The sequence below is a fragment of the Colletotrichum aenigma genome (assembly GCF_013390185.1).
Source record: "Colletotrichum aenigma strain Cg56 chromosome Unknown KSG_Cg56_contig10, whole genome shotgun sequence".
Classification (NCBI taxonomy): domain Eukaryota; kingdom Fungi; phylum Ascomycota; class Sordariomycetes; order Glomerellales; family Glomerellaceae; genus Colletotrichum; species Colletotrichum aenigma.
Window position 1 is genome coordinate 3,097,258 of NW_023500916.1, and position 27,293 is coordinate 3,124,550.

At 51.2% G+C, this 27,293-nt stretch overlaps 9 protein-coding genes across 9 annotated transcripts; 4 read left to right on the forward strand and 5 right to left on the reverse strand.

Moving 5' to 3' along the window:
- Window positions 1–1,160: 1,160 nt before the first annotated feature.
- On the forward strand, window positions 1,161–2,653 carry maoA-0 (putative flavin-containing monoamine oxidase A; the record flags this gene model as incomplete). The annotated part of the gene is made up of 3 exons (XM_037329945.1): window positions 1,161–1,478; window positions 1,543–1,843; window positions 1,896–2,653. The coding sequence occupies 3 exons, from the start codon at window positions 1,161–1,163 to the stop codon at window positions 2,651–2,653; spliced, it is 1,377 nt and encodes a 458-aa protein (XP_037171718.1).
- A 139-nt stretch (window positions 2,654–2,792) lies between these two features.
- On the reverse strand, window positions 2,793–3,999 carry CGCA056_v014704 (uncharacterized protein; the record flags this gene model as incomplete). Its single annotated transcript, XM_037329946.1, has 3 exons — window positions 2,793–3,291; window positions 3,346–3,763; window positions 3,816–3,999. The coding sequence occupies 3 exons, from the start codon at window positions 3,997–3,999 to the stop codon at window positions 2,793–2,795; spliced, it is 1,101 nt and encodes a 366-aa protein (XP_037171602.1).
- A 1,250-nt stretch (window positions 4,000–5,249) lies between these two features.
- CGCA056_v014705 (uncharacterized protein) lies at window positions 5,250–6,383 on the reverse strand (the record flags this gene model as incomplete). Its single annotated transcript, XM_037329947.1, has 3 exons — window positions 5,250–5,591; window positions 5,651–5,960; window positions 6,019–6,383. 3 exons carry the CDS (start codon window positions 6,381–6,383, stop codon window positions 5,250–5,252), a joined length of 1,017 nt encoding a protein of 338 aa, XP_037171601.1.
- An 895-nt stretch (window positions 6,384–7,278) lies between these two features.
- CGCA056_v014706 (uncharacterized protein) lies at window positions 7,279–8,785 on the reverse strand (the record flags this gene model as incomplete). Its single annotated transcript, XM_037329948.1, has 2 exons — window positions 7,279–8,356; window positions 8,412–8,785. The coding sequence occupies 2 exons, from the start codon at window positions 8,783–8,785 to the stop codon at window positions 7,279–7,281; spliced, it is 1,452 nt and encodes a 483-aa protein (XP_037171604.1).
- A 1,287-nt stretch (window positions 8,786–10,072) lies between these two features.
- Window positions 10,073–11,887, forward strand: Mfsd1-0 (Major facilitator superfamily domain-containing protein 1; the record flags this gene model as incomplete). The annotated part of the gene is made up of 5 exons (XM_037329949.1): window positions 10,073–10,439; window positions 10,490–11,095; window positions 11,150–11,212; window positions 11,273–11,477; window positions 11,539–11,887. The coding sequence occupies 5 exons, from the start codon at window positions 10,073–10,075 to the stop codon at window positions 11,885–11,887; spliced, it is 1,590 nt and encodes a 529-aa protein (XP_037171603.1).
- Window positions 11,888–13,430: 1,543 nt separating this feature from the next.
- CGCA056_v014708 (uncharacterized protein) lies at window positions 13,431–13,884 on the forward strand (the record flags this gene model as incomplete). Its single annotated transcript, XM_037329950.1, has 2 exons — window positions 13,431–13,537; window positions 13,596–13,884. 2 exons carry the CDS (start codon window positions 13,431–13,433, stop codon window positions 13,882–13,884), a joined length of 396 nt encoding a protein of 131 aa, XP_037172257.1.
- A 1,697-nt stretch (window positions 13,885–15,581) lies between these two features.
- On the reverse strand, window positions 15,582–17,179 carry fmo1-2 (Thiol-specific monooxygenase; the record flags this gene model as incomplete). The annotated part of the gene is made up of 3 exons (XM_037329951.1): window positions 15,582–16,340; window positions 16,400–16,988; window positions 17,046–17,179. 3 exons carry the CDS (start codon window positions 17,177–17,179, stop codon window positions 15,582–15,584), a joined length of 1,482 nt encoding a protein of 493 aa, XP_037172320.1.
- A 731-nt stretch (window positions 17,180–17,910) lies between these two features.
- Window positions 17,911–19,111, forward strand: CGCA056_v014710 (putative transporter; the record flags this gene model as incomplete). Its single annotated transcript, XM_037329952.1, has 4 exons — window positions 17,911–18,017; window positions 18,078–18,276; window positions 18,331–18,541; window positions 18,726–19,111. 4 exons carry the CDS (start codon window positions 17,911–17,913, stop codon window positions 19,109–19,111), a joined length of 903 nt encoding a protein of 300 aa, XP_037172165.1.
- A 4,109-nt stretch (window positions 19,112–23,220) lies between these two features.
- gefA-0 (Ras guanine nucleotide exchange factor A) lies at window positions 23,221–26,920 on the reverse strand (the record flags this gene model as incomplete). The annotated part of the gene is made up of 2 exons (XM_037329953.1): window positions 23,221–26,331; window positions 26,387–26,920. The coding sequence occupies 2 exons, from the start codon at window positions 26,918–26,920 to the stop codon at window positions 23,221–23,223; spliced, it is 3,645 nt and encodes a 1,214-aa protein (XP_037172166.1).
- Between the last annotated feature and the right edge of the window lie 373 nt (window positions 26,921–27,293).

A 27,293-nucleotide genomic window follows, 5' to 3' on the forward strand; every position in this document is an offset into this window, starting at 1 on the left:
ATTTGAGGGTTCGGACCGCCCGTGCAATCAAGCGAACCCACTCAGAAACCCTGATTGACATCTCTCATCTCATTAAGGTCAGCGTTCGAGGCAAGACACCTCTTGATTTATGACCTCGCATTTGCAATTGACTCATCTTGAGTGGGCAGCTGGTAAATCATACGAAAATGGTATGCATCAATTGAAAAGTCGAGTTCTGTGAAATCCAAAAGGATGGGACAGATGTGGAAACAGTAGTTTCGACGAACAAGCGCTAGAATCGACATGGGAATGTTCTACGTTTTCTTTCACGCCTAGTTAGAAGATGCTGCTACTGCACTTTTGGCAATCGCAGTCTCGTCGTTGGTGCACAATCAGCCATAAACCAGAGGCGCATCACCTGCCATGTCGGCGAGACTTGCAGGACGTGAGTCGCACTCTGGACGGTTACTCCACGAGACTGCAATCTGAGCGGCGGTGCAGATGCATTGCGCCCAAGCCATGTCCCTCAAATTCTTGGATACTGTTCCTCAAAGTCCAGCCCATGACGGACTTCTAAATACATCAGGGTCTTGACCCAAACCCCGATCTTCGGAAGCTGGATGGGTCGAGGTACGTATGCGGGGAAGGGGGGACTCGCAGTTAAGTTGAGGGGACGCGTTCCTGTTGATCTCAACTCCGCGTGGTCCTCTCATTTTCATTACCGCATTGGGAAAGGCTCCTGGTCGCTTCAGTACCCCACATCGTTGCATGGCCAACTGATGACACTCGAGGAGTCAAGTCATAAGTATCACCTTCGGATTGGCTGTCATGGTCTGTACTCTCATTTTCATTTCTGAAATAGGAAATGAGCTATTGTGGGCTTCTTCCCAAAAAGCTATGAGCTTCTGTAGCTTAGATTTGGTTTCGGCTGATCATGGTTCCATCTAGTGCTGCGACAAGCCACCTCCCTCGGTAGAATATGGGTCAAATGAGCCGATAAATACTGATATTGCTGTGCCTGAGAGATTTGACATTTTGCAAAATCCAAATAAAAAGAGGGGGCCAGGGTGCTTTTGATTCAACTTGATCATATTTCTACATTGTCTCATTCGCTTCTACCATAGCTGACCATCTTGTCTCACAACTCCAAGAGCGCATTTCCACAGCTTCCTCCGAACAGTTCATCAACAAACATCAACATGTTTGACGTCGTCGTTGTTGGTGCCGGCCTGAGCGGCCTTCAGGCTGCATACTCTGCGCAGCAGGCAGGATTATCTGTCGCCGTTGTCGAGGCGAGGAATCGCGTTGGCGGCAAGACCTGGAGCGTGCCCTTGGCATCTGGCCGAGGATATGCGGATCTCGGAGCTGCCTGGGTCAATGAAAACACTCAACCGCGTATTACCAAATACATCCGAAAGTTCAATCTTCCCATGGTTGCGCAGCGACTAGTCGGAAAAGCAGTCATGCAAGTGTCGGAGAACGAGAGGATCGAGTTTCCATTCGGCATCACGCCTGAGGTGAGTGGACGACCAGTTTATCGTCATGTTATTGTTTGAGGCACGGCTGACTGAGCGGTTGCAGTTCACTCCCGAAGAAAAGAAGAATCTGGAATTCATCCGAGACCACATTCAAGCCGAGTCGCTAAAGGGAGAGACTCCCAAGAGAGAAGATGACAGCGTGTCTTTGGATCAATACGTGCGAAATCTGGGTGCGTTTCCCAAGACTATCGCCATGATCAATCTTTGGGCGAAGGTAATGCATGGTGTCGAATCTACGGAAGAGTCTGCTGCGTGGTTCATCGACTACTGTCGTCGGAACAGAGGCCTCTTCTCGATTCGTGCAGACGACAAGACTGGTGGAAACTATCAGCGCTTGCATAAAGGTACGTGAACCTTCCTCATGGGGCATGTAATTGGACTGACCATGAGCAATAGGCACGCAACAAATCGCTAATGGCATCGCCGACCTGATCGGACGCAGCAACATCCATCTCTCTGCCCCCGTTGCGTCGATCGAGAACAACCCCGCTCATGTTACCGTCATCACCACCAACGGCCAGCGTTTTGTGGGGAGGAAGGCCGTTATCTCTATTCCGAGCACTATGATCCGCGATCTGAACATCTCTCCACCCTTGCCTTCCAGACTGCGTGAAGTCAATGATTCTTCTAGACTTGGGCACTACAACAAGGCTATCTTATGCTACGACAAGCCATGGTGGAGAGATCTCGGATACAATGGCTTTTTCATGAGCTACACTGGCCCAATCACATTGGCTCGCGACACCAGTGTCGATGAGACGGGATTCTACTCTCTGACTTGCTTCGTCAACGGCAAGTTTGGTGAAGAGTGGTCTAAGCTGCACCCTCACGAACGTCGCAGCGTAGTGCTCAAACAAGTCGCAAAGGCTTTCAACGTTGGACAAGATTCGGAGGTCTTCCGTCCGATTGAAATCTTTGACCAGATCTGGAAGCATGAGAAGTATAGCAAGGGGGCGCTGGCCCCGATTCAGGAGATTGGACACTACACGGAGTACGCTGATGTCTACGGCAAGCCCGTCGGCAACCTTCATTTCGTCGGCACGGAATACTCTACGGAATGGAAGGGGTACATGGAAGGGGCACTGTGTTCTGGAGAGCAAGGTGCGAAGGAGGTAGTTGATGCCGTTCAGCGTACTACGCGGGCCAATCTGTAAGAAGTACAATTTGAATGAGTACCTTGTGGAGAATTGAAAGTTTGTGAGTTTACGTAAGAGACCAAAGCAATTGAGGATTTATATTTACAAATATCCACTTGCTGCCAGTTGAATTATCCAGTTTCGGCCCCCTAGGTTCTTACATGATGAAAACTCTCATACTTGGAATCAATGCTGGCCAGTTCGTCTCGCTCCCGCGCCCAGTCTGGTCCCAGATACTTCTCAATAGCTCTAAAGCCTTCAAAATATTCAAGAATTGATTACGGTGATATTGCCGTAGCAAGAAATGTTCAAAAAATGACTGTTGCTCGCGATTGCGGCATTCCAGAGCAGCGATGAAGGTCGGCCAGACAAGACAGTGCTCGCCAACAGACCCCTCGGGCAAAGATTCTAGGCTCTTCTGGTAGGAGTTAATTAGTTCTACTGACGAGGATTTCAGGATACTCTCTCCCAAAACCCGGTTCAGGTAGATATTGAACGCCTGCTGGCGAAGGTCCGCCAGGTGATCGAACGTAGAACAGTAATCAGGGTATAAGCTGTGGTAGTAGTACAAACAATCGAAGCTTTCCTTCCCATGGTACATGATAGCGTCAACTCCAGCCTCTTGGCTGAGTAGCGGTGCAGCATATACTCTCATCCTGTGGATGTGTGTCAGTGACATGCTTGTGGAGGAGGTCATCGGGGAGGCTTACTTATGAATCTGCCGCAAGAGAAACCCGCCCATTTCCGCCCCGTCCTTTAGCACATTTTCTCCACCGACTGCGTCGATGGCTGATTCTAACATTTGAAAAACGATGGGGAAATCCGATAACCCGTTGACCATCACAGAAACAAGAAGGACCATAATTGCGAGAATGACAAACTGTCTCGTTTCCTTGTCCCAGTCCACCAGATCTTTTCGATTCAACAGCTGATGAATTGCCCGCGTGTAAAGCCGATAGGGGTCAAATTCAGACTGAATAGCAGCTTTTCCGGCAATATGAAAGGCTGACACAGCTAGGACAGAGTCCATTATCATTTCGTTGGTCCATGAAAGAGGAAGAACCAGATGCCGCCAACCGTTGAAGCAGTCATCAATGACAACCATCTCAGGCGCGATGGATTCGGAAACTTTTCATTGCGTTAGTATCTACACGGGCTCGTTTTATCCATAGAGCCTTACAGTGCGCTATCAAGAACTCTTTCCATGGCTCGAGTATGCTTAAGCTTGCCGGCATAGCCGCTTTGCGGGGCCTGACGACCGCCTGAACTTCAGTTGTTGTTGAGGATGATGCATCTTCAGCAACATCCTTTCCTTCGACTGCGCTACTGTTTGGGACCTCGGGATGGGAGCCTTCATCGTTCATCCGTGGACTTGTCTGTAGGCAAGCATCTATCAATGCGTCTTGTTGGGCAGTGTCATAGAGGTCGAGTGTAGAACTCTCCCAATAGATGGCTTCCCAAGAATCATGGGGCTTTTTTTGTTCCGAGGTAGTAGCATGACAGTTGTGATCTCGGATTCTCGACGATGTACTCGTTGATGATTGAGCGAGTGCGTCTTTCAGCAGCGCACTCCGGTTTGCAAGAGATTGAGACCTAGCCCTGCGAGAGAAGCCATCAAGAAACTTGTATTGCACACCGAAACCACTGCACTGGATTCCTCGTGTTGTACATTTGAAGCAACTGGGTTTTGTCCCATCGCAGTCAATGCGGCGTTGGGAACATTCGTAACACCCTGTCGTTTGTCAGCCAAGTAATCCAATTTGAATAGTCATCACCTGAAAGATCCCTTTCGAAACTCACCCTTGACTTTGGGCACGTATTTCCTCTTTCTCCGAGCCATAACATCTATCAGAACATCCACGTCGTCTTCATCTCAAGGTACTATCCAATGCTGAGAAGCCTATGACCTTGCAAAGGTGATGTCTGATGACAGGCGAGGAAGCGGGGTTGCTTAGACCCGTCGAGCCCCAACAACACATCCACCCACCCGACCGGGAAGGGAGCTTATCTCGCTTCCCCGCACTGTTGGCAGCTGGCCTGCGTCTTATGCACCAGGGTTTGCGGCACTGTTAGTGCATCTAACGCGGCACCTTCTCCGGAGATCGGCATGTTCTGCGTTATCTCGTACTATGCCCGAAAAGGCAATCCAAATGAGAGCCCCAAACCCAAACACAGTTTAAAGATACGGCCAACTAGATGAACTGGCTGGATGTGCGGTTTACATCAATACCTGCGGGTTCAATGTTTCCTATCACACAGTCATCTATATGGCATGAACATCTCATTGATGCAGGACACAAGACTCCGAGTTCGGCCATCTCCTTCCGCATCAACAGAACGTTCTAGCACACGACGTTAAGCGCGTCACACTACGTCTTCCGTCCAAAGCAATTCCCCCTCAACTAACTATGACATGCCATCTCAGGCATTAAATTCTTACTGTAAATGCGAGGTACCAACGATTGGTTGACTGTGATTGGATTGCGTACAATTTACCTAATCGTACATATAATACTAACCTAGTAGACCCATGGCTCATTTGGTTCGGACATGTTGCCAGTCTTCTGAGCCACACGCGACCTAGGGTATGAGATAAGTTCACCGTAGTCTCCCACTACTCCAACTCCGCCATAGTAGCCTCCAAAAACTGCTTCTGGAGAGTCAAAAACTCCTTGGCTGCATCAACGTCGAATTCACGGCCAGCGCGCTCCCGCTCTCGGAGCTTTTTCGCCCCATCACGGAAGCGTTCTTCAAGCACATCCAAACGGTAGTGACTCCACTGATAGTAGAGATCAGATCGAGTGCTGATAGGGCGAGAGCCTGTCAAGACAGTCTCGTCTCTGACCAGGGGACTCTTGGGCCGAAAGGCAGTGACCATGCTGATACGCTCCCGACCACCCTTGGCCTTGAGCGCTTGATGCTCGATGTAGCGGCCTTGCATGACGACCCCAGTGCCCTGAAGATAACAACTTGTCAAAGTCCTGCATGAGTACTTTGTGAGGGACAACAACCTACCATCGCTGGTCCGCGGACTTTCATCACCTCCCCCGTGCCTGTCCGCATAGCCGTCTCGCCTCCGATCATACCGGTGCAATCGGAAAGCATTGTCACGCAGACAAAAGCATAGCTATCCAGATGCCAGGCAAAAGCGGACGAGTCGTCGCTATTCTCGATCGCAGTGAGTTCAGTCGTGACATCGTTGATGGAGATGTTGACGTGGCCGACCTCATACTCTATGGCTGGGACAAGGTCCACACCGGCGACCCTCGAGACCGCGTTGAGAACTTCAGGGCTGTTCCAAGCATCGAATATGAACGGAGAAAGTCTGAAAAGACGAGTCAGTACCGGAGCATACTGACCAAACACCATTCCCCCCTGCTTACCTGGGTCCATATCCTCGGATCATGTTCTTAGCAAAGTCAGAGGTGAACTGACAGCTTCGAAGGACGGGCTCGCTGAAGATCTCTGCTCTCATCTGCGCCACGGCCTCCGGTGTAAAGATGGAGAATGGGGAAGAAGCTGCAACCGGGGATATACCCTTTCCGCCGAGCCCGATTTCCTGCATGGTGAAGATGCGCTCTGGTTCGACGATGTTCAAGTGTTTCTTTGGATCGAAAGCGACTTTCTCAACATCTCTCACTTCGTCGATTAGAAAGTCGGGCAGCCGATTCGTGGGGCGCGTTGGCTCTTTGAGTCTCGGTCCCAGCACAGCTGGTGGAGCTGCAGGCATCAAGACTTCAGCGGCCATTTTGATTAGATACTGTCCTTTGGATACAACAACGCAGAAGATAACGTGAGGTTGTTCAAGAAGCTTTTTTAAAAAAGACCACCGAGTGTCTTGCAGTGGGAAGTGTTGATTCGAATTTGGATGAGAAAGAAGGTTGATGGTTTTGAGAACGTGCTTGTGTCTTGAATTTATATCTGATCAAATATCTCCTGATCGTAACACAAGTACTGGCACAACTCTACGTGAACAGCGTTGGGCTTCGGGCAGAGTCTCACGTGGAGATAGTGTGTTTACGTTATGAGCGGGGTTGGGTTCACGCGGGGCAAACCCCGGCTGGTAAGATAGATGTCCCGGAAAGTCTAGAATATACCCGCACTAGCTGTTTCGAGGAATTATAATGAGACATCTTGAACATGAGTGGCTGCAACTTATCGTCACGAAACTAAAAAGATGCTGAGGGTGTCATCCCACCTCGGGCCGTCACGACAGGCCTAGCTACCAGACACCATCAAACTCTTCTATCAATGACATGTGTTGCTGGCAACGCCGACTCCTTCCCACTGCCTGTTGGTTTCGTTGGCAGTATCATCTATGCAACCCCACTATCCACATTACGATGTCCCCATGATTCTGAGATTCGGGAAACGTCCACAAGGCCCCGCAACGGGCGGTTAAAGGCCGTACTTCTCGCCCCAGTCATGTAAGCACTTGATGGAAGACATTGAAGATAGACATTCCCAACTAAGTAATGAAAGACGAAACCAAGAATCCGATGTGTACGATCTAGACTCTGTTCTCTCAAATTCTATTATGTTTGGTGCCATAGTCTTGGCCATTGTAATCGACCACGGCAGGTAAAGGGCAAGAAGTGACCACTGCCTGACTTTGCTCTCACCCAACCAACCAATTCTCTGCTTTAACGTCCGGGATTGACCCTCACAGCCCATACTAGCAGCCAATTGAGCATAACCAAGGCACCGAGGCCCCAGAACGGAATACCAATGGCGTTGGTCTGCAGGCCCCAACTGAGGACCAAGCCGCCGATCACCGGCCCAAGCATACGAGCGCCTGCTGATGTGCTTGCAGCGATTCCATGCACCGTCCCCAAAGCAGCCGGTGGAGCAGCCTCATTCACCAGCAATATAGTGGCCGGTCCAACAAACGTTCTGGACAGCACCTGCGAGCTTAGCACCGCCGCCAAACACACCCAAAAGATATCACCCTTGCCAGGCAAAAGAGACAGAAATGGGATAGCGGTGTATGCCAGCAGACTGAACGGAAGGAAGAGTCGGTAGGAGGATGTAGCTCCGAGCTTTCCACTCACTCGCGGGAAAAGCAGGATCTGAAGAGGAAGGCCAACGATTCCAATGATGGTGTTCGCGAAACCCACTTGCTGTGATGTGAGACCAAGACCGCCAGCGAATCGAAATGGTAGTTGCTTGCCGACGTTCTTCGACCTTGCGAGTGGCAAGATGATGAAAAGCATGGCGTTATATGCCGACGTGTGGAGTGTGCAGAGGAAATTTTGTGACAAAGTAAGGAGGACTTGATGAGTGAAGATCGACCGAGGAGCTTCGCTAGAAGCTTCGGTGTGCGTGCGACCAGCAACTCGGCCAACTGGACGATCCGACAAAAGATCTTGATCAAGACGGGTGTATTCCACTCCTTCTTTGGTCTTTAGACAGCTGGAAATGTAACGACCAATCTCCCGGCCACGATCTCTGCTGTCGCGAAGGGCCACGTGTGTTTCATCCAAGCCGAGAATCACTCCCATCGCAGCGAGGAACAGGAAAGACGCCGACATGAGATATGGAAGAGCATATGGATACTCCATCATCCATTGGACGCCATCAGGGCCGCCAATCCGGGAGCCGGGGCCGAAAAGATCCGGATGTGAAGTGACGGGGTCTGCGAGGAAGCCGCCGAGAAGAGGGCCTACAATGACTCCCACATTGAAACACATTGGCAACAGAAGGAACGCTCTTGACCGTAACCTAAGTAAGAGTTATTAGTTGGTTCAAATAGCAATAATCGTAGTTTTCTACGCACCTTTTATCATCTACTATTTCCGATATCATCGTCCGTAGGACGCCAACGTTGCCGTTCAAGGCACCTGCGAGGACTCGGAAGAAGAGCGCGGCCAGAAAAGATCTAGAAAAAGCCAAACCCAAAGACGACATGCATGTACCAAGTAAGCCCATGATGAGGACGTTCTTCCGGCCGCATCGGGGGCTATCGGCGATGTAGCCCCACCACATCCCGGTCGCGCACTGGGCAGCGGCGAAAGCGGAGGTGAGAACGCCGGCCTGGGTTGCTATGGTTGCTTCCGAGAGGGTGTGGTCAAACCATTGCAGCTGGAAAAATAAGAATGAAGCCAAGGATCTTTCGGCCAAAGGTTCCGCCAATCGTGCGAAGACGATCATGGCAAGCTGCCCTTTGTGAGGTAAGGCGGCCCATGACACTGGCTTTTCCGGAGAAGGGGACCGGGCCCTGGGATGGGGGGAACAGGAGCCATATCCTCGTGTCCTGGAGCGCGATCTTTCCAGCGATTTGGACATTCTTGTGAGATTGTCAAGTTGAGATCCAAACGCGACTTGTTTTGAAAGGGTCTCGTGCGCCAGAGATAATCGCGGGAGACGGGACCATCATAATAAACAACACCTCAATCCACTTCCGATATCGACATGGCCAGCCAGCCCCGCCGGCGTTTCTCAGGGTAAATGTGAAGAACCATGCAAAATAACATTTATTAGTCAAGGACCCTGAAAGTTCAACCTCCCGCCAAGACGCGCAATTCGATCGTCTGTCGAGAACTCTGCACGCGCGCATCTAGCGCCTACAGATGTCCGACGTTTCGGCGAACCACTAACGACCGAGACAGTTGGCCTCGTATCGCCGGACTCCCACCAACGGAATACCCACTTAATGACTGGGGACCGTCGATCAGGAATCCTCTCACAGTGAGAGACTCGGCGGTTCTTCAACGCTTTGCCTTGAATACTACTTCATGACAGACCGAATTCGTACCCCTTGATCGAATTTTCTCGCCACCGAATTGTTAATCGTGAAGACTTCAGGAAGAGACGAATGTTTGACGGCAGATAGAATACATGTGATCTGTTGGGCACGTGAAAGCCTCGAAGTTGTAAGAGCTTAGACGTCTCCTCGTCTTTTCCTCGGGAATTTTCACGGGTTCTAAGACAGCTGGTTGCTTAAAGATGATGTCGGCAACCTTTGAAGTTGCTCTCTCCCACGTCTGCCGCTTTTGCGAATCATGTCACTTGAGTCATTACCCGATGAGGCAGCATTTTTCCGACCACCCACTTCATACGGGATGGCGCGGTGTAACGTGCTTCTAGACCGACGGCCTAGCCTGGTGACACTATCCGGGATCCAGCTTCCATCTGCCTTGGTCAGTCCACTGAGTAAATTTTGGTCAACCACGTGTAGCCAGGGATGTTCGGGCCTTCGGTTTAATTATCTTATCAGATGAAAGGATCTGATATGAACGATCTGGAGGGGCACAACGACGAAGCTGAGCCAAGCTGAAAGCTGAAGGTTGCATATTAAATAGTGTCCTGTCGCATCAGCTCTCACGCCTCAAACCCCGTTCTTCACAGACTTCAATCTTGCGTCGCGGGTGCTACTCCCAACGTCATTCATTCGCGTCGCTGTGTGCGGTCGGAGCCCAACCCTCTCGTTCAGCCAACATGGCCACCACCGCTCCCCTGGACCGCGATGCTGAAACAGCACGCCCAGCCTCCCTCCCGTCCGACGAGGCAAACGAAAAGTCGGGTGTCACGATCAACACACTGACCGCTGACCAAAGCGATGACGAAGACACCAGAAAGACTCAGGTGCCCTGGACTTGGAAGTTTGCGTCCATAGCCTTGGTTACGGCGATTGGTTTCGGGTCCCAATGGAGTTCCGGCATCTCAGGAGCCATGAAGAGCACCATCAAAAAGGAGCTGGGTATCAGCAACACCCAATTTTCCCTGCTTGAGGCTAGCGAAGACTTCATGGTTACGGCCCTGATGCTTCTCAGTGGAATCGTGACGGATAGGATCGGCGGTGCTGGTGTGGTTTTCCTTGGCGCAATCATAGACGGACATGCTAACTCTGAACAGGCGCCATGTTGTATGGCAACTTCATCTACTCTGCCGGCTCTATTCTCGTCGCAGCGGCCGCCCAAACACGATCCTACAAGTTCATGGTCGCCGGTCGAGTGGTTCGCGCCCTGGGAGACATCGCTACACAGGTCGCACAGTACAAGGTCTTCTCATCCTGGTTTGCTCCGAGCAACGGTTTCGCCTCCACGCTTGGTTTTGAGTTGGGCATCGGCAAGATCGGTGCATTTGCCGGAAAGTCATCTGCAAACATTATCGCGAAGCGAACAGGGAACTTTGCCTGGGTTTTCTGGGTGGCGGTGTTCATGAACCTGTTTACGAATGTCGTCACTGTGTTTTTTTACTGGTTCACGAAAGTGGCCCACAAGAAGTTCCAAGGTGTCCGCGATCCAGCCACAGGAGAGCAGCTCACTGAAAAGTCCAAGAAGTTCCAGTTGCGCAAGGTTTTGGAACTGCCGTGGTCGTTTTGGACTGTTATGGCCTTTTCCCTCTTCGAAACTAGCACTGCTATTGTGTTCTTGCAGAATGCCACAGAGCTGGCTGAGCAGCGATTCGGCACCAGTTCCATCACTGCTGGATGGTACAGCGCGACGCTTCAATATGCTGGTAAGCATTAACTTTCTTGAAAGTTTCAAGAGATCGAAAGGCTAACGAAACCAGGTTTCTTCGTTGTTCCCCTTCTCGGTGTGTTCTTAGACGTCTTTGGCCAGCGCATCTCTATCCGTATGTCACTCACTCGCTGCCCAAATTAATGTGTTTCGGAAGACTGACATCGCTTTCTAGTGGCATTCTGTGGTGTCGGCATGTTCACCTCCATGTTGCTGGTCTGTTTTGCCAACAACACGACAGGCACTGCAGCTAGTTTCGGTGTCTTTGCGTTTGCCTACTGCTTCGGCCCGGCCACCATCATTGACAGCACACGTACTGCGGTGTGGGACTCATCAGTCTTTGGCTCGGCTTACTCTCTGAAGATCACTATGAACAATGCGTACGTACCACCAACCTCCAGATTCAGTCACCCGTCGGCGCATATACTCACCAAGCTTTAGTATGAACATCATAGTCCGTATCGTGACCGGAGCAATCCAAGACGCGGACAACAACTCCTATGATAAGGTCACTATTGTACACGTCATCTTGGCCGGAATCTCAGTTGTCGTGTCTATTGGCTTGTTCTTGCTGGCTCTCAAGTTCACTGATCTTGGACATCTTCAGTGGTCGCGCAAGGTTCGCATTGCTCGGGGAGAAATCTTGAACGAGCAGAAGCGGAAATTCCACGAGGAGGACGGCCACAAGAACAAAGTGATCTCCATGGCTTGTTTCGTTGCACTGATCGCGCTGATCCTGGGCAGCTGGTGCGGGTACTTCTGGGGTGTCGCGACTGGAAACAACAATTAAAGTGGAAGGAGCATGACCACGTGCTGTGTGTTGGCTGCCGACGGGGCGTCTCGGAAGGACCAAGAACTAGAAGAGAGCCCCGCGATTACGCAACATCTGAATCAAATCGCATGATACTTCATGAACACTGTTGAACTCAATTCCATAAGTGCAAGTGCCGAGGCCATGGGTTACTATAGGCAAATGTATTGCGCCTGGCTTGAGTTACCAGGCCCATTTGACTTCAGCGTACCATATCAAGTCAGATTTACCATTCACTTCAAGCGGTCTGGCGCTCACTGTGGTTCCTTCGCCAAGAGCATCGTTGATGTTCACAATTAGATAACTCATAACAACCCGCGAGTCATCTCATAGGGTTTCATTGACAACACCGATGATGTCTACACCGTCTATTGCCAAGACTGCAGTACTCATGCTTATGATACTGGTCAAAGTTTGTGATGCGTACCCTCATCAGCGTTATGTGACGTGAAACCTTTCTCTACTCGCTCTCACGATGGTCTGACAGGTGTTCGTCTTGCTTCATTGCTAGTATCAAAGAATCACTCGACTGCGACGAAGTTGCTGTGTGTAAAACAGTCCACAGGCTTTGGAGTAAGTCATCAACCCATTCAGCGCTCATAACGAGAAGTATGGACCATGCGTTGACTCTGGAGCTGACGGGGAGGGACTGTAGAACCCTATTTGAAGTTACTCAGCCCGTTTAGTGATATTTGTAGACGAATGCAGCTGTTCCAAAAACAGAGAAAACTTGCGAATAGCCTCGCTGCTCACGGCAGTCCAAAGAGGCTGAGCATGAATGACGCGGCCTTCACAACCTAATCATATCCAAATCATCGGAACCATGTGATGACATTGAACTCTGATAAGACAACATCGTGAGAAGTTTCTCGACCATGTGGTAGATACCAAAACTTGCGAGCCCGACAAAGCTTAACCGGCCAAAGCCACGCAATACGCCGTGCCATTATATGGCTGGTGCGCCCAAATCACCTGCCCGCTTCATGGAGGCCGCGCGATCCAGCGGGCGGGGTGAAGGTGGAAGGCTCGAAACTTGCGCAAGATTTGAGACAGCAAAGGGGGATACAGCCCGTTTTATTCTCTCGTATCGCTAGGGTGAATGGATAAGCGACTCGGTAGTGCGGCAGCTCACCACCAACTTCACCAGCAAGCATCGTTCGTCGCATGTGCGAAAAGGGTCAGCTGAAACTGTTCCCGTCTCAGACGATTCCTTGATGGAACACCACTTCACACGATCAGACGGGCCTGCCGATCATGCTCTGGTAGCCCTGCCTCCACACAAAGTACCCGGCTCAACATTCCGATTTCAGATTTATTAGTTTGCGTGCTCCCGTAGTCTTGGCCAGAAGGTGCCAATCCATCTTGTTTGTTCATTCTACTCTTGGCAGGCCCAAAGCTGCGACTCCACTTTCTTCTGTCAAAATAACTCTATTTTCAACCGTATTCATTCATCAAATCAAAACAACCCAATATGCTAGTGTCTACTTTCGCCGCAAGCCTCTTGGCTCTTTCTGGCCTCGCCATGGCTGTCCCCGCCCCTACTCTCAACGACGCTGCTTTAGAGATTCGCGCCAACAAGGACGTCAACCCTGCTGCTGTCAAGGACACCACTTGCACCGACAAGGCTGCGTAAGTACATCTTATTTGACAACGAGCAGTGACGTGTAAGACTGACGCGAGGTTGCAGCAAAATCGACACCCACGACATGAACGTTGCCACTCTCGCCATCTGTGGTGGCATCCAGGGTTCGATCCAGAAATGCGGCGGTGCGCCGAAGAGCACAACCGGCGTGTCGGGTACAGCCAAGTTTACTTTGAACCCGACCAGCTCTGGCGCTACACTAAATGTTTCTAAGGGCCGTTGGGAGGGTTGCATTCGCGCGGCCCGCGCTACTTGCCCGACCGGCAGCTTCAAGTCAACCTGTGTTGGTGGCGCAAGCACAGGCGATATTGCATTCACTCTCACCAACCCCTAGATGACAAATGGGCGGGATTTCGTTGTAAATACTTTTAGCAATCAGAGAAATTTGACTCTTGGCTTGTACACCTCTGTGCAACTCGCGACTTCGTCTGTTCTCCACGTCAACGGTTCGTCTCATGTGTGAGTGTATCTAACCATCTCAACCGTTGCGCACTGTTCATTTGGAATATTGGAGCACTTGTATTGATCATGCAAAGTCTTCTCTGAATTGTGGACTTTCGTTTTCAGGGAGGACGATTGCAATCTATGACACAGAAGCCAACGAATCAATACACGTTAGGAACGTCGAAAGCAATTCCAACAAGTTGTGTCGCCTGTACTTCCGGGCATTCTGGACATGCAGACTTTGGTATTCATTAAATATTTCAGCGCACGAAAGCCGGGCGACTGGGCGGTGCAGGTCTCAGTGTGCGGTCGTACTTGGCGGTGGCTGAGTGTGGGGGAAGGAGCCCAAGCTAGTCGTCCGAGTGGCCGTCTGGGCCCCATGATGACTTTTGCACTTTGAAGTAGCCTATCCTAATTGAAGCCCCCGTGACACAATTTTGTTGAATCCTTCGGTGCACGAAAGGTCTTAAAGTGCCGCTAGTCTGCCCCTTGCCCATGTGTTGGAATGTTCTGTGAGCCTAAATGAGGCAGTGATGGTAGGGCTTAGACGACTTTTGGAATCCTCAAGGAACCAGCAGCCAACGAGTCAGCCCTGCCTCTCCCAATTACTTCCTGGGCATATATGTTTTCATTGATTGCCACCAAAACACTGCGAAGACTTCTTTACAAGTTTAAGCTGTTCCAAATTGGTTCTATCACAACCAATCTATCTTTCGCAGCTAAGTTGCCACTTGCCACCATCGTCGTTTCTAAGTCCACGACAAATACCACGTCGACACATACGCGGCCCCGAAGCCTACAATCTAAGCCAAGATGCCCGTCATCAGGTCGGCGGACATCAGCTCCGCAGCCGATCTTCTGAATCTGCGACAGTCATCCTTTTCTATCCAACGCGACTTCAACGACACAGGGAGCCCGAGCCCCGGCCCACCCGCTGCGTTCCCTGCGATTATCTTCGGCTGCGTTGCGGTTTCCATGGCAGTCGTCTTTGCGACTTGCATATTTTGCGCGAGGAAACGAATGAAGAAGAGGCAGACCGAGTACATGAAGATGTATATGAGAATAGCCACCTCCAATGAGGGCCCAGCGCAGAAAAACGAGCTTAGGAAGACCGGTATGGGCCAAGGAACATTCCCAGGTCCTCAATACGGCACATCAGAGGGAGGATACACCTATACCGCTGGCTACAACGGCAGACACTCTTCCCCTTATGATGGACAGCCTCCGGCTTACTCGAGCCATCAGTCAGGGGATTCAGGCATGGGTTCCAGCGGTGGCAGTGGTGGCGGTGGCGTTTCGTCAAACACAAGTTCAAGTTGATTGCAAGTTGATTCGAAGGGCATTGGAGTTACAGCATCAAAGGCATTCTTATTTTGGGACTGTTCACATGGAGCAGGACGTTAATTGTGGCGATTTATAGAATAATCTTGATACCCAAGGAGTAAGTAGTGATGTTGGCCTGTGTAATATACACTTTTAAAAAAACATAAAACAGAAGCGTCTCTGGACCAGACTTTCACATTGCACAATATTGCTGAGGTTTTAAAATCTGCGGATGTGTATGTAATCGTTTGCGACTAAGTGTGATCACAACTTGGCGCGAACTTCTCTTACTTTTCCTTGCTCTGAAGTCTCCCTGGCCTCCGCATTCAGCCTCCTCCACATTTCTTTACGTCGCTCATGGCCGGCCATAAATCGCTCAAACCAGAACTTATTAAATGGTGGAAGTTCTCTGCCGCAGCCATTTGCAGGACCAGCAAGCTTTCTGACAGTCTCAAAATACTCTTCAAAATCAGGGAACACCAAAGCAAACTTGGCGCCGTCCCCACGCTTTGCCACGCGATCATCTTCCCATCGTTTCTGCTCTTCCACTGGTGGCAATTTTGCCCGTCCAGCAAGTATTCTAGCTGCCAATACGCCTTGCCACTCAAAGATTTTGAAGGTCAAGCCAGCATTGACAGCCCCAACAAAGAGCAGAGTCGGGTCTGGCCGATAGACGACATGCAGATACAAGTCCGGCACTCGGTTATTAGTTGGCTTTGGCGCTGTTCTCCTACCGTTGAACGAATCGAAGAAGGGCAAGGTCCAGGTGTAGCCAGTTCCAAAAATGATGTTGTCAACATTAGCGACGGAAGTGCCATCGACAAAGTGTACGGTGCGGGTTCTGGGATCGATTTGCGATACGGATGGGACCTTCGTAATCTTCGGGTGGTTGAATGCTTCCCCACCGAAGTAACCGTTGAAGTTGTGGCCAACAGTCACAGCGTACACCGGAGCTTGAGCAGTCGAGGTCAGGTCGAAGGCGATGTCTGCTGCGGAAACAGAAGCGCCTACAACGACAACTCTCTGCGGACAATAGTCAGTCCCCATTTCTCATCGTCATGAAATGGTCTCACGCATCTCACCTTGTTCTTGTAAGCATCACGGCCACGGAAGTGCTTGCTGTGGATCACACTTCCAGGTTTCCTTTTCGCAAAGTCCCCAAGACCCGGGATCAATGGAATGTAAGGCACGCTGTAATGACCTGATGCCACAACGACAGCATCGAACCTCTCCTCCCACCAGTAATCTGTCTTCTCGCCGTCTTTGCGTAGAATCAGCCTCCACTCTCTAGTCTCTTCATCCTTCTCGGCTTTCTCGACAGTGGTGTTGTACTCCACGAAGTCTTGATAGCCTCTTCTTTCGACAAGAGACCGTACATAGTCTTGCACTAGCGACCAGTGCCGGAAAGGCGTGTCGGCGCCGTGCACAGAAACAGACCACTCTGACTGTTTTTGTGGGAACGGCTCTTGGGTGAACTGCATCGGCAAGAAGTCGACGTTGGTTTCGAGGTACGGATATACTGTAGACTCTGTATAACGAGGATTTGGAAGCTTCGGGGTCTGAGCTGGTAGTTTGGAAGGAATGAAAGGGTAAATTGGGTCCGCTTTGCGTGTGCCGAGAAGGTTGAGTTCATCGCGCTGGACAATTGGCGGCGTTTTCGTCTCCCCAAGCCTGTGAGTCAACTGATATTAGCGCAACTCCGTTGATGAATATGTTCTTTGGGCTCACCAGCATCCGCCAGGACCTTCGCGTCTCTCAAAGACTCTAATTACTTCAAATGCTTTCTCCTGCGCAAGAGCATCGATTGTGATGGCACCTGCAGGGCCGGCTCCGATGACGGCAACGCGCTTTGCAGCTCCCATTTTGGATAACCTAGGCTGGTGAGAGCCGAACACCTCGAGGATCTCAGTTTGGGTTTGGCGACGGGATCGGCTAGGTCAAGGTATATATCGCGTGTGAAAGTACTAGCTTCCCCGGTGATTCGGCTTTGAACAAGCCGCTTCAACGATGTACTGCTTCCCGAATGGATTTCATTTAAAACCCCGGGAACACGGAGCCGCATTCGAACGAGGAGTTTTTCAATGCTCGATTATATGATATTTTGAGTTTCAAATCCCGACATCCTCAGATAAGAGACCGGCTTTCGTCTTGGCGCGATGATGAAAGATGGCGTGCTTGGTAGGATTGTCACTCACATCCGGAGAAATGTGGAGAATCTTCAACGAGGTGGCCGTATCTAGCCCGGTACCCCATGTTCGGCCGGCATGGCACGCTGCTGAATGGACGTTGGGGGCTATTGCGTGATGGTCCCAAGAGCGCGACACCGTGACTAAGAGGGTCGACGGCCCAAGGTTCTGGAATGTCTTCCAGGCGGAGTTAATCGATGTGCCTCCCAATTGGTCACAAGTGGACGTGGCAACTGCCGAGAGATGATGCAAGAGACTGAGCTTCTGGAGGGCAAATGCCGAACAGAGACAAGACCTGCCTCCCGTCGTTCGGCCCAATAGTTAATCTCGCCCCATCCTATCAAATCTGGCGCCGAAACTGCAAGTTGGAAGCCCAATTTGCAAGTCCCGAAAGCTCACCTTGCACGATGGCAGAAACAAAGCAGGAGCTGCAAGTGGCCGATTCACCTGGCCTTGCGACGCCGATATCTGAACAGGATTGGACGAACCATGAGGAAACTCAAGCTAGGAGGAAGTGTGTTTCGCCATATGAGGAGGCCAAGAACGTGATCTGAGATCGCTAACTCGCTCGCAGGATTGACGGCTCAGTGCTGCCGTTGCTATATCTGGGGCTGCTTGTCTTTCAGCTGGATCGCATGAACCTGGCGAGTGCTCTTACTGGTGGTTTCGCGAAGGATATCGGAGTGGATCAGGACACAATCAATCTCGGAAACCAGTTGATGTTTCTAGGCATTGTGATTTTGGAAATCCCGTCCAACATGCTGCTTCAACAAGTGAGTAACGGGTGTGGTATCATGAACAACACTACTGACATTGATACAATTCAGGTTGGCCCTCGCAAGTACATATCAGCTCAAGTTATGCTATTAGGCTTGGTTGCGACCCTTCAGATATTTCTCCGCGATAGAAAGGGCTTTCTGGCATCGCGAATGTTTCTCGGTCTGGCAGAGGCAGGTTATATACCGGGTGCCTGCTACACACTGTCGACATGGTATAAGAAGAAAGAGCTCGCGAAGCGGGTCGCTGTTTTCTTCTTTGGTATGTTTAGTGGCAATGCTTTGAGTCCCCTGCTGGCATCTGGCATACTTAAGCTTGAGGGCGCACGGGGTTTAAGAGGCTGGCAGTGGCTCTTTCTCAGTAAGTTCAACCAGATTTAAACGTTTAGCTTGAAGAGCTTTATATTTCGCGGGTTGCTACTGCAACTTAACTAACACGAGTGCAGTTGAGGGAGTGTTCACTATCTTCGTGGGACTCTCCCTGTTGTTACTCCTCCCTGGATCTCCCGAAACCCCTGATCCCCTTTTGAGCCGAGGCCTCGTCCGCTTCAAAGGCTCGGAAAGAGCCATCATTCAATGCCGACTCGAATCCGATGACAAGGAGAAGCGACATGGCGTGCAAGGAATGCATATACCGCCAAAACTTGTGCTCAAGACGATCTTGCATTGGCAACGATGGCCCCATTTTCTGAGCAGCTTCGCCGTCTTCTCCACCTGGAGTCCTTTGACAACTTACACGCCAACTATTATCATGCAAGTAGCACGGGATCTGGGTCGAGGACATTATGCTAATCGGGAGTCTTGCAGGAACCTCGGCTTCAACCGCATATAAGCCAACGCTCTTGCCGCCGTCGGCGCCTCTCTTGCGCTTGTAGTCGTTTTCATAGTCGCCTGGATTAGTGACAAGACTAACAAGCGCGGTCTGTCGGCAATAGGTGCACACAGTTGCTATCTTATCGTCCTACTTGTGGCGAGGACTGCCCATCCTCATGTGGGCAAGTGGTCCCGCTGGGGTCTTTGGACAGCCGTCAATAGCTTCGCTGTGGGGTACCACCCAGCCAACAACTCATGGGTGCAGCTGAATTGCCGCGAGCCAGGAGAGAGGAGTATCAGTATTGCGTAGGTCGATGCTGTCTATGGCGCAAGTTCATGATCCAATGCTGATATGTGGCATAGAATGTGGGTGATGCTTTCCATCAGTGGCCTGATGGTCGGAACGCAGTATTACCGAGGCAACGACACGCCATTGTGAGTTCACAGAACATCTTCAAAGGATTACGGCTGAATCTTTCGCAGTTATCAGACCGGTTTGGGGACCCAGATAATTATGGTCTCGATTGGGATGGCGTTCGCCATACTGCAGGTCATCATCTACACCTTGCATAATAAGCGTGTTGCCGAAGGAAAGTACAATCCGGCCAAGGGGGAGGTGCCTCGAATTTACGTGCCCTAATGTAGATGCAAAGATCACAGCATAGATACGGGCTTGCTGCTGAACACCGTTCTTTCTGGATTAATGTTCGGTTATATTGGGAAACTCCCCCTAGTATCAGATGTAAATGAATGCGTTCACCTTGCGTTTGGCACCTTCAGGCAACATCTTGTGCATTGATTTCCCGCGTCCACTGCCCTAGTTTGATCGCTGGACGGCCAATAGCCTCTCCCATCCTCCACGTTGCTTCAAATACATATTGTAGTTTCCGCATCACACCACGTCCAATACTGCAGATTCCCAGTCATCAAACCTTCCATCAGCACCACATCGGGCCGCCAATCACTCAAGCCTCTGTTGTAGCCAGCTGATACAGGGAACTCATGACATACCCTCAGAAGTAGTCGCATCAACAAGCTCTTGGACGATTGGATTAGTGTTTGGATTCTCCTAGGTATTGGTCGCTAGCATCTTTTGATGTGCCCACAAGTATTGCCTTACAATAACGGTCATCTTGCGTTGCTCATCTCCGATATTGTGCCTTCAAATTGAAGATGGCGTTCGCAGAACTTCTTCTACGCTCTAAGTTATATAATATATTTCAAACGGCAATCTTCATCTAATTTATGCTTACGTCATCTTAGTTCTAATCCTTTCCTGCCGACTTCAACCCTGCGGCCCCAGGTCATTCCGTGAACTCACCTTCAACAACATAAGACTAGGTACACTATCCTTTAGTAACGCTAGAACAAGAAAAAGTAATTCAAAAGCGAGTAACGTATCGGAGATCTTGGTGGAGATCTCGCCTTGGGCGGGGTACAGCAGCCATTGCTTCCGGGGGAATCCGGGCAAGCAATTCAAGTTCTCATCAATTTAAAGGCTCAACACTATTTCCATCCTCGCTTGTGGAATCTTCTCCAATGCGTATACAGCAACAGACAATATAGACAGCATACTGGGTGCTGAGTTGGCTTTCCAAGTGGTATCCTCCCTTCACGTAGCTTCATAGCGTGCCACCAGCTTCTCTTACTGGCACAAAGAGATGCTCGCCTTCTCATTGTCCTGATGATGATATTTCATCACGAAAGCATTTGTTTCTAAGTATGCTACATTCATGGTCATCCTCTTTGATACTGCATCCCCTCTTGAAAGAGAAACCCATTTCCCAGCAGACGCCCAGCAGGCATGCTTCTGTAAAAGCTTCAGCACGCAGCGTGATTTAGAAGCGCAGCCGCAAAAAGAAGAGCAGACAAATTCGTCCATGTTTGTTTTGCCTTCCTGAACATTTCGCTATGTGCGTCCTTGTTCCCATTCCAAAAGCGCCCAAGACAAGACCTGCAACAGAGCAATTTGCCCTCTTCGTAGTCATCCTGCAACTATGAAATCGAATACATCCAAGACAGAGACCACTAATAACAGAGACTGCACGCACGTTGCAGAACATGCAGAGGACTGTGCGGCCCTCTGACCTGTTGACTTCATGATCCGCACGAATACCAACACCGATTGCCAACGCGATCAACATTGCAACGAGACTTTCGAACACCCATTGCGCGCCGAAAAGCACTTGAACTGTTTCCGTTTACTCCCTTAAATAGACAGTGCCAGAAACATCAAATGCCTCTTGCCTGTGGTACACCCAAGAGTGCTATTTAAGAAACTAACTGACCTGAACAGCTTCTGCTTAATATCTGATGGAACGCAATGAACTTCTCATATGCTGTCCTGGGCGCTTGCTGATTCTCACCCGTCTCATCAATACAGTCCCTCACCCTTTGCTCACCAAGTCAAGCGATATCATACATCATCAGGTAAGCCACGTTGTCCAGCCTGCTCGTATTCACCCAACATCCACGAACGACAATCGCGCCCAGCAATGACACCATGCTATCCAAAGACCAGCTGAACGTCCAAAGTCGTACCGTGGCACATACAGAACAGATCAAGAGAAGCCAACAGCATCCCATTGCCGGCATCGCAATTTCTTATTGGAGATGGGAATGCCGATTGCCTTGCCAGCTGTTGCATCCTTCAGACCCATACATACTTATATGTAGAGCGGCCCCCATCACAAAGACAACCATCATGAATCAAGTTGGAGACAAATGAACGGCCACCGCCAACTGCCCTCCAGGAGGGCGGTTGGGAAAGGGCCGCCTCCAGCGTGGCTTTCATCCTGAATCCTGAATGACGCTTTCACAGGCAGCATACAAACCCAGCAACCCTCCCTACACAAGCCATTCTCCTTACCAAATTGTCCTTTCTTGTGTTCACTATTGCTTGAAAGGATCATCAACACCATCACAGCGTCAATGCCAACTTCACACCCATCAAAACCCATCCACGAACTACCCACATACCCTCCCCTCCCCCACCCACTATTCCTCATTTATCCCATTTATACCACAGCAATACTATCCCAACACCACCGCCCAGGGACACTTCCAACCATCACATCTCACCCCCCGCCTCATAAACACTAGCAGGGCACCACCCATCCCCATCTCCACAGCCCAGGTCCCAAAACACCGGTCCTTGGGAGACAGTCAGAAACCGAGTCGAATCAGAAACAATTTGTTATCCACTCCAGTGCGGTGGTAAACTCGCAGGCCTTGATATGAGGAGCGGGCCCCCGGATCCCTACGACTTCATCTCTCGTCCGCCACGTTAACCTCCGAGGAAACAAAATAGGTGGAGCTGGTAATATTAAAAGAAACGGCATCGTGATCCTTCTAGAAGAATCGCTCAAACCTTAGTTTAATAACCACGCCGCTGGCGAAATTTGGGTCTGCATGCCGAGATTGTCATGTCTCACAATCACTTAGTGGCAAGTAGGAAGATGCATAATTATTGATCATCAGGATTCTGAGTCCTATTCATGGTATCTACCTCCGCCCGCCACTCCAAAATCTGTATACAGAATTATCCTACATATACAGTGTACACTTTTGGTCTTTTTGGACGCCTCCAATGCTCAAAGAGCCTACCACGACGCGGGTGTCCAAGATAAGGGCTCAAAGGCCTCGATTGGTATGCCTCCAACTCCCCATCCATTCCAAGCCATGCCAGTAGCCCATCAGCCGTAATCCAAAATCTTCAAAGCAAGGTACATAGGGAACAGGAATACCACCCGACAAACGCGCGAGCGAATGTGAGCATTCCAACAGTGTGGTGGAGAGACCATCTCAGCCACCTCCAATAATACAGGATGACCACGCTCATCCCTACCGACATCCAAGCAATGCAATAAGCCAGCGCGCATGTATTCATCCATGGCGAATGAAGCCCCGAGCCAAGCCCAGAAACAGGGCACGAAGCAAATTAACGCCGAGTGTAGTGCGTGAATGAGGATAGAAGTCATTCATGACATAAAGCCTCTGACGTGAGGTGAGAAAATTGGGGTATCAAAAGTGAAGCAGAATAAGGGGATATGTATGTCGTGGGAAATGTGGAAATGATGTTGTCCGTTGGAGATTGCCAGCAAGACATGGGCGTCTTGGACCGAGACCTCACATCGGCGTGGGTGTCGGCGCACCCCGGTCTCCTCGGCTCATCCAGCCGAAGAGATCGCCGCTACGCTGAGTAGTGGTTGTGCTGGTTTGAGGCTCGGCGGGGGCGCGCATCGCCATCTCGCGAGGCTCTAACAGCAGACTCTTGCGGTAGTAGCTGACCTGGACATTCTGGCCCTGGTCGCTCTCCCGTACGCGGACGATCTGCGCCGTCATCCAATCTTGCATCTCAGGAAGCTCGTTGAGCCGGTAGGGAATTTGGAATCGCTGGAGCTCGCCAATGATCTTGGCCGTACGGGTGTGCTTGTCGAAGTTGACAACGGTAAGGCCGCCGCCGTTTTCTTCGCAGCCATCACCTCCAAGTGTGGGAAGCTGTTTGGTGGCGGGGTTGCCGATGTCGACGAAGGTAAGATCGGTCAGATACATGCCAAGGAACGGCAAGCAGGGCGGGACATGGTCATGGAGACGGGTTCGCAGGACCTTATTGTTCTGCGATGGCTCGACAATTGCCTGCAGGTGGCGGAGCATATCACGCCGCTTGGGAGAGACGGCGTCCCAGGTCTTGCGGAGACGACTGATGGTGCTGCTGTTGAGACTGCAGATGATGGCCATGAGTCCATCGTAGTTGTGAAGCTCGAGGCACTGGTGAGCAACCTTGATCCATTGCTTGATAACAGCGGCGCGCTTCTTGACCTCGGGGTACTGGAGAATGGTTTCGGCAACGAGGTTGGAGAGATCAGTTGAAAGAGCCGACATGGCCTTGACATTGGGAGCATGGACGCCACCCTTCTTCATCCACTGCGACGCGAGAAGCTCCTCGGGCATAATCGAGCAGAAAATGTTCATCTGCTTGATGGTGAGTTGACGAGCGATCTCAAGAGGATCGAAGTCGAGGATGGTAGGGTTGCTGCCACCATTCTTCCATGTCATGAGGTGGGAGAACTGGCTCTTGGTGATAGCCAAGGGCGGGTGGGGAGTATCGGCCGGGACGTATTGGGCAATTGAAGTGTTGGTCTTTCCCATAGAAGACACCAGGCGAGGGACCAGGACATCGTTGGAGACGCGCTGGGCCAATTCCAGCAGGCGGCGACCAGCTGAGGGCAGCACGCCGCCGAGCTCGTACTCGGCAAATGGCTCAATCAAGCTGAGGGCTTCGCGGTCGGTCTCGTCACGCCAGTGCGACTCGAGCCAACCCTTGAAGGCGTTGTAGACGCGCAGTCTGACCGGGCCAGCCATGTGGGGGGCCTCGGCAACGTAGTGGAATCGCTCGATGAGAGTCTCTGCCAACTTGAGAGGACTGCAGAAGAGTCGGAAAGTAAGGTAGAATGTCGAGACAAAGGTCGCATCGGGGGTGGACTCGTGAGTTGTGAGACGCTCAACAAGTGCAGGGAGAGATCCGCCAGTTACTTGACCCTCCTTATTGAACATGAGCTCGTGAGCGTACGTCTTCTCCAACATCCTAGACTCGACTTCGTCCACCTCGTCATGGTTGTGGGCGCTTCCGTTGTTGCTCAGCTCTGACATAGACGGCTTGCTTCTAGGCGCCAACATGTGGTCCGGGGTTGTTGCGCGGGTAGAAGTTTGGGAAACGAGGCTGGCCTCTGAGTCCCGGCTAAGGTAGGTGCTGCTGCTGCCCGCGCTGGATGCGGTCATACTGTCAACACGGGAGGAATTGTGGTAGTCGCCGTCCTGTCCAATGTTTTCGATGGGGCCATACTCATCTCCAGGGAGCAGGGATGTAGAGAGTTTGGGAAGAGGAGGCAAAGTCGGACGAATCGACGAGATGGAAGATGCCACGCTGGAAGTAGTATCATCGCCCAGTGAAGATGGTCGTGAATTACGTCCGTTGGAGTTTTGCGACGAAGGTCGAACTCGGCGGGACTCTTCATCAGGTGAATCAGTGTGAGGTAGTTGAGGTAGTGGCTTGTCGTTGGCGACAATACTCGGTCGGTGGGGCGTTGGCGGCACAACAGAATGGACAGAGTCAGTACTCCTCGATGATTCTGCTACGCTAGTCGCCTCGGTCGTTGCAGTCTCTGCAATTGACGGAGCGATGGATGGTCGTCGATAGTGAGGTTCCGGTGCGAGTTCCAATACGCTGAGGTCAATACCAAGCTCTCCAGCCTGGAATTCGCATTCAAAGTCGCCCACACGCTCGATGACCCATTTAGTTTTGGCCACACATTCGCCAGCAGCTTTCACACAGCCAGTTGCGGCCATTAGAAGCATGCTGTTGTCTTGCGGCATGATTACATCCGCATCCTGCATTACCGCATGGCGGATGATCTGGCCAGCCGCCGAGACCAACTCGCGAATGCGCTCAAACATCATCTCCCTGGCTCGGACCAGCATGTCCGAGCTAGTGCTGTGCCCGCAGACGACATCGACAACAGCCAGCAACTCTCCACCAGATGTCGCTGACAGCTTGATGGCAAAAGCCAACTCCGGCCGAGACTGGGATTGTAAGTGCAAACGACCAATGAAGGATCCCAGGTGTGACAGGAAAGTGTCGTGGCTCTTGTTGAGGCGTTCCGAGACAAGATGACCAGGTCTTGACAGCGGCGAAGGTCCAGCCAATGAAACGCGATGGGAGATGTTGGATGAAAGCCGTTTGACATTCTGAGACAATCGGTGCGAGTTGGGGCTGGCAGGCGAGTAGAGCGTTGAAAGCCGCCTGTTAGCGGGCGATGACTGTGCCGCGTCGGTCGGTTGCGATGGTGCACCCCTGCCAGGTGCACCGTTCGTCATTCGGGAACCTGCATGAGTCTCGTCGAACTTGGTCTGATCTGCAGGTGGCGTCGGGGGAATGTAGGATTCCTCGATGACGGTCGCCATGACGGTCACCGCAGGGGCTCGTTGCCGTCGATCGTCTTCCAGGATGTCGAAAAACCTAACACCTTTGATCACGATCTTGAAGGCCTTGAGGATCATCTCGTCGATGATGTCGTTAACGTCTTCGCGTGGTTGCAGGACACCCTTTTGCGCCTCCTGCAACTTCTTTGCCGTCTTCACCAACGCCGACAGCTCAGAGAGCAGCGTCTTTCTCGCGCGCCTCAGGTTCTCGTTACGGGTGATGATTGCCGATTCTCTTGTCAAGCAGTGAGTGCGTTCCTGACGACCAATTAGTCCACTCAAATCCATAGTCTGGGTCACGAGCATTACTTACCAGAAGGTATCGCACTCCAGCAATGATACCCTTCATGAACTCCTGGTTTCCGAAGATCTCGCTATCGTTGACGGAAGTGCTTCGGAGCAAGTCCCAGAAGTTCAGCAGAGCCTTCAACAGATTTCTCATCTCCTCTGGGTCGTAAGCCTCGCAGTAGTTGGTGGGAAGCCATCCTCTTGCGCCCGATACCAGCAAAGTTCCATCGGCCCATCCGTTGGTATGAATTGAATGCACAAGAATGATGTCGCCTTCGTTCAATGGCAATGTCACGCTCGAGTCGGTCATGGCGTAGCTCGGGTGGAAGGGGTAAAAGGCTCGCAGGAAGTTGTGGAATACTGGCGGCGGCATCTGCGCAGCCAGATCTTCCTGCGAGCCATTGGGTGTTGCGGGTGGTGTCATGTGTGCTGTTGAATATGACTTGGAGCTGTACTGGTCCTGCTTCGACGACAGCGCATCGCAGGATTGTGATTTGTGAAGCTTGAGAGGTGCCACTTGGAGACTGGCACGCATGGAATGGTCGCTCAGCATTACCATGGCTGCTGCTGGTTGCTCTCGTGGAGAAGCATGGGCGACAACGATGTAAGTGAGTTGGGCGTGATGTCAAGTCGTTGGTGTCGAGGTTGTCTCGCCCTCGATTAGGTGCAGTGAAGGAAAGTCCAGTCGAGTCCAGACTTCTCTTCAGATACGAATTGATCCTCCTGCTGCGCCTCTTCTGCGGCCCTGAACGGATATCGGATAGGTCAATGGGTTGCGACTGCGTCGTTCGCAAAGCTCGGTTCGATCGATGCGCCTCTAGCGTGTTATCCTTCACTTCGAACAGAAATCGTAAGTCGTAAGCCCCAACGTCGAGTAGGTGGCAATGCGGTCGGGTCTCCTCTTGGGACTGTCAAGGTGTTGTGATGACAGT